Here is a 5,000-nt window from a genome sequence, read left to right on the forward strand (position 1 = left end):
CGCCGCGGGGCCCCCCCGCGCCCCCGCTGCCGTCCCCCGACGGGGCGGCCGCGCAGTCCTTGTCGGGCGGGCGCTGGAGCCGCCCGCTCCCGCTTCTTTGGCTGGGGTAGAAGGGCTCTGCCGTCTGGTCGCAGGTGCCGGGGGGCGGCTCGGAGGGGGCGGCGGCGGCGGGGGGCGGCGGGTGGTGCGGCGGGGGCTGCCCGCGGGGCTTGGCCTCGGGCGGGGCGGGCGAGAGGCCCCCCCCGCCGCCGCTGTCGCTGTCTGAGCTGGGCGTGCTGTGCAGGGAGAGGCCGCTGGGCGAGTGCAGGTGGCGGCTTTGGCTTTTGAGGAGCTTCTTTTCGTGCTTGCGCTTCTTCTTCTCCATCTTCTCCAGCTCCTTGCGGGCGATCTCCTCAGGGTCCATGGGCTCCCCGCTGCACGTCGTGGGGTGGGAGTTGTGAGCCGGCCGCCCCGGGCCCTTCTTCGTGTTCTCTTTCTTTCTCCATTTGGCCCGGCGGTTTTGGAACCAGACCTACACACCGAACAACGAGAAGCAATTAACACCCAGCGCACCGGCCCCCCGCGGTGGCCAGGGCAGGGGGGAGGGAGAAGCGCAGCTCGGGCCTCCCCCCGTCCACCCTTCGAGGTGCCGGCAGCCCCCATCCACGGGACCTGGAGTCTGCGAGACGGAGAGCAAGGGAGGGGACAGGAAGACATGTCCACACTTCTTTAACAGGGTAGAAGGAAAAAAGGAAAAAAAAAAAAAAAAAGCAAGGAGGGGTGCACACTCACGCACACACACGCTGCACCCTGCCCGCAGCAGGGAGGGGTAACACAGCCCCCCCCGGCTCTTCCCCGCGGCCGAGGGGTGCAGAAGCACCAGCCGGAGCCCTGGCCTGCGGAGCCGGGCCTGATCCCGCCGCAGCAGCGCACAAAATGCAATAAAGCAGAGCACAATGAGAGGGCCGAAGGTCGGGGCGGCGGAGAGGGGCCATCGCCTGACCCGGGCGGAGCGGGGCCTGGGCCTCCTGCCCGTCCCGGGCGCCGGAGCAGAGGGGGTTAGATCAGCCCAAAAATGGGGTTTCGTTGTGTTTGTTACAGATTATGGGAAGGAAAACAAATTTCAATTTAATCCTTTCTGCTCCGGCGGTTCCCCGGCCGCGCAGTCCGCGGGGCACACGCGTCCCTCCGGGGCTGCCGGCAGCGGCGGTTCCCGGCGGCTGCGTTGGTGCGGGAAGCACGACCCCAGCACCGCGGGGATTTCAGGGACCATATCCCGGCTCCTTCCGCCCGTCGAGGCTCCAGCCGCCCCCGGGAGAGCCTTGCAGGCTCCCGAGCCCACGGGCACGGTGCAGAGAACGCTCTCATAGCCGGAGCGGAAAGACACCGTGAGACAAAGCTGATGGAGGAACCCCGGCAAGCGGCATCAGCTCATTCCGGGGAGACCAGCCCCGCCGCCCGAGAGGGGTTTAAGGACGCATTCCCCCCGCACACGCGGCCCACCGAAGCTGCCCAGCCCCATCGCACCGCACCGAGCCGATCCGCCCCGCACGGCCGCGGGCTCCCGGCCGGAGCAGCCCGGCAGGACGCGGAGCGGAGCCGCCGGCTCGGCCTCGCCGCCCGCTCGCAGCCACCGCGGCATAAAACAGCGTCTGGAGATCCAACGGCCAGCCCGCATCGCGCCCGCATCCCCCGCCTCAAATCCCTTTTTTTTTTTTTTTCCCCAAGAACAATTAAAGGAAATAGATGGTCCCCCATCCCGTACGGCCGGGGGCCTGAGCAGTTCGTTAAAATTAAGTTTTACAAGTTCCACACACTCTCGATGCACCTACGAGCTTCATTACCGTTCTCCAGCGTACCCTGGCCCGTGATTAAGCCTCATATTTGCATGCTAATTTTTCACCCTTGGCTCATTTAAGAAAAATGTTTACAGTGGAAAAATATATTAAAAGAAGGTTTAGGGAAGCCAGGCTGGGATGCCACTCTTCGGGGCTCGTTTGAAAGATTTTTTTTTTAATAAAGAATAATAAGGAAATAAACCAGCAAGGACCAAGGCAGGGAAACAAAAGGAGAGGACCGGGAGGAGCGGGGCTGCGGGCCCGGTCGCGCAGGGCCCGTCCCGGAGCGGGGATGCGGGTCCTCCCCGGGGACCACTCGGCGCAGGGAGGAGACGGAGCAGGATGAGGGGGGGAGGAAGACACACACGGTTTTTACCTGCACTCTGGACTCCACCAAGTCCAGCCTGAGAGCCAGAGCCTCTCGCATAAACACGTCCGGGTAATGACTCTCATTAAACGCCTTTTCCAGCTCCTCGAGCTGCCAGCCAGTAAAATTGGTGCGCGTTCGTCTTCTTTTACAGCCAGGACTTTCTTTGTCCGGGTCACCCGAGTCTGAAAAAGCAGAAATACCCTCAGCTCCCAGGAAGATAGGCCTTCTCCCCCCCTCCCTGCCATTCACAGGAGCCTTTTAACTTTTGTGCTCGGCAGCGTTGGTAAAAGAGCGGGATTATACACACACCTGCGCTAAAAATGGGGAGGAACCCGATCTGCCCTCGCCTCCTCCGAAAATGTACTTTACAGAACATTTATTCCTGAAGGAAGCTCTCCACAGGCACTCAGCTGGCAGAGAGAGAGAGAGAAGTTCCAATATTTGCTCCAGCCACCAAAGGTTTCATTAAAAAAAAAAAAATTAAAGCCCCCCCCTCTTTCCCTCCCACAGACCCCCCCGGAGCACCTGCGTGACCGCAGCTCACGGCCCGGTCCCACGCGGGGCCCCGAGGGCAGGGCGGCCCCCGGGCCTCCCACAGACCCCCGGTCACGGGCGGGCGTGGGTCTGGGGTGCTCGCAGCCTCTCTGAGTACGTACACCTCCGGGCTGGGGATTTACCCCCTCTCCTAACGTTTTCCCCCAGGTGCGGAAATTAATAATAATATTTTTTCTTTAGTTCAGGTGCAGAGGGGGGTTGTTCCAAGATTGATAAAAAGGATGTTGGGGCGACGGAGTGTTTTAATAGCCGAACAATAGCGGTGCCACAGGCCGGTGGGGAGGGAAGGAGAGCGCTTCCCTTCCCTTAAATCGTAAAAAAATAATTACCACTCTTCATCCCCTGAACTCCAGTGATTCCGATTATTTATTTTCTTTAACGGCTTGATCCGAGCCCCCACCCCAGAGATGAACTTTGGGGAAGGCACCGGGCCGGGCCCGCTATTGTTCAGGGCACACGCGTGGCCCCGCGCCGGTGGGAAGGGGGGATGTTTCCGGCGCTCTGCCCGGGCCCCCCGCCCCATCCTGCCCACCCCCTCCCCGGGGGGGTCCAGAACAGCCGCCCCCCCCCTCCAGGCACCCCAATATCCGCAGCTGGGGATGCAGGGGGGTGGGCCGCGGTGCTTTTCTTCCTCCGCGCTGACACGCTCCGGAGGGAGAGCGGCGGTCGGGGCAGGGCGGGGGGGGGACGACGGGGACACGGGGCCGCTCCTACCTGCGAGCTTGAAGGGCTGGCTGTCCCCGCTCACCCCGCAGCCGGAGGGGATGAGCGGCGCCGGGTTGACCACGGAGGCGGCGCAGGAGCCGCTCAGTAATCCATCGATGGAAAAGGGGACGGAGGCGGCCGCCGACTGCAGCTGGTGCCCGGCCAGCTCGTAGACGTGGTGGTGACCGAGCGGGTAAGGGAAACCCACCATACCCCCGAACTGGGCATGGGGATGCTCCAGGATGCGGCTGTCCATCATGGGGGCGGCTCTAGCGCGGGGGGTGCCGGCGGGGCTGGGGGTGCTGGCGGCGGGGCGGCTGGGGCCGGGGGTGCTGCTGCCGGAGGAGGAGGAGGAGGCGGCGCGGCGAGGGGCTCATGCTGCAGGGCGCCCGGGCGCTTTAACTTTATCAACATCAGGCTCCCAATAATTAGCTCAGGCTGGGGGAATTTGGGACCAATAAGAAACGTTAATCGGTCCTGACGTCAGAGACGTGCCAGTGTGGGGAGCAAACGTTTTCCATATCGATTGCTAATTATACCTGACATCCAGCCTCAATAAACAATATCAGAGCTGTCACAACAAGACAAGGGGGGCTTTGATACGAACTCCAGCCCGAGGAGGGCGGCGGGGGCCGGGCGGGCAGGGGAGGGGGCGGGGGGGGGGGGGCGGAGGGGAACTCACGGATCTGCCTGATACCCGGTTAAATACTAAACAGCCGGAGTTACACACACACAGAGCCCCCCCCCCCATCCCTCCTACCCACCCTCTTCCCCCTTGTCCCCTCCCCTCTCCAAATCACTAATAGATTTCCCTTTAAAACATTCACCAGCGTGTTGTGGGGATTTTTCACCAGAAATGCTCTACTCTCTGAACCTTTAAAGTGATGTTGCTCCAATTACAGAGAGACATTGAGCGGCAAATAGACTGATCCAATAATAGGAGATTCATCATCCGCTCTTTCCAGAGCTGTCACATTGAATTTAAAACTACAAGCCTTTTCATCTCCTCTCCGGCTCTATAACAGGGGAGAGGGGAGGGGGGCAGAGGGAAAAAATGGGGGGAAAAAAAAAAAAAAAAGAAAGAAAGGGAAGAGCCGTTTGCAGCGTTTAGAAGGAGATTTGAGCATATCAATCGAAATCATAATTAATGCAATCTCCTATCGATTCGGCCACGGACACCCCCCTCCCCAGCAGCAACCACAACCCTTGAATTGTGAGCGCAGCCACAACCAGGAGCAGCCTCTGTTCCCTAAAGGGGGGCGGGGGGGGATCAAACCCAAATAAAGTTCCCATCCCTCCCCTCTTACCACCCCACCCGCCCCGCCAGGAAAAGCAGCCCATCACACACCCCGCACTTCGCCCCGCCAGTCATTAACAGCTTCCAAACAGCCGCCAAATTTGTCCTAATTAAATTACGTCCCCGTAGAAGTTTTCACCCAAATATTTTCCCCCGTTAATAATTAAAGGGACCGTTCTCCGGCAAAGCGCGGGGCTGGGGACCCCCAGTTTTGTGCCCTCTCCCGTAGAGCCTGCTTAGAGAAACACTTTCCAAG

The 5,000-nt window shown here is 60.9% G+C and overlaps 1 protein-coding gene across 2 annotated transcripts in view; it reads right to left on the reverse strand.

Moving 5' to 3' along the window:
- Nucleotides 1–3,800, reverse strand: part of UNCX (UNC homeobox) — a 4,791-nt gene extending 991 nt beyond the window's left edge. Inside the window, exons 1-4 of one of the 2 annotated variants that reach the window (XM_075767538.1) lie at nt 3,457–3,596; nt 2,497–2,597; nt 2,194–2,369; nt 1–511 (exon numbers count right to left, since the gene is read on the reverse strand). The exon at nt 1–511 is cut by the window's left edge and continues 991 nt beyond it. In XM_075767538.1, the coding sequence (XP_075623653.1) occupies nt 1–511; nt 2,194–2,369; nt 2,497–2,563 (754 nt within the window). In that variant the 5' untranslated portion in view covers nt 2,564–2,597; nt 3,457–3,596. Of the gene's footprint in view, nt 512–2,193; nt 2,370–2,496; nt 2,598–3,456 lie in introns of both variants that reach the window. The other variant, XM_075767537.1, reaches the window with a different exon arrangement.
- Between the last annotated feature and the right edge of the window lie 1,200 nt (nt 3,801–5,000).

The sequence above is a fragment of the Balearica regulorum genome, chromosome 15 (assembly GCF_011004875.1).
Source record: "Balearica regulorum gibbericeps isolate bBalReg1 chromosome 15, bBalReg1.pri, whole genome shotgun sequence".
Taxonomy (NCBI): domain Eukaryota; kingdom Metazoa; phylum Chordata; class Aves; order Gruiformes; family Gruidae; genus Balearica; species Balearica regulorum.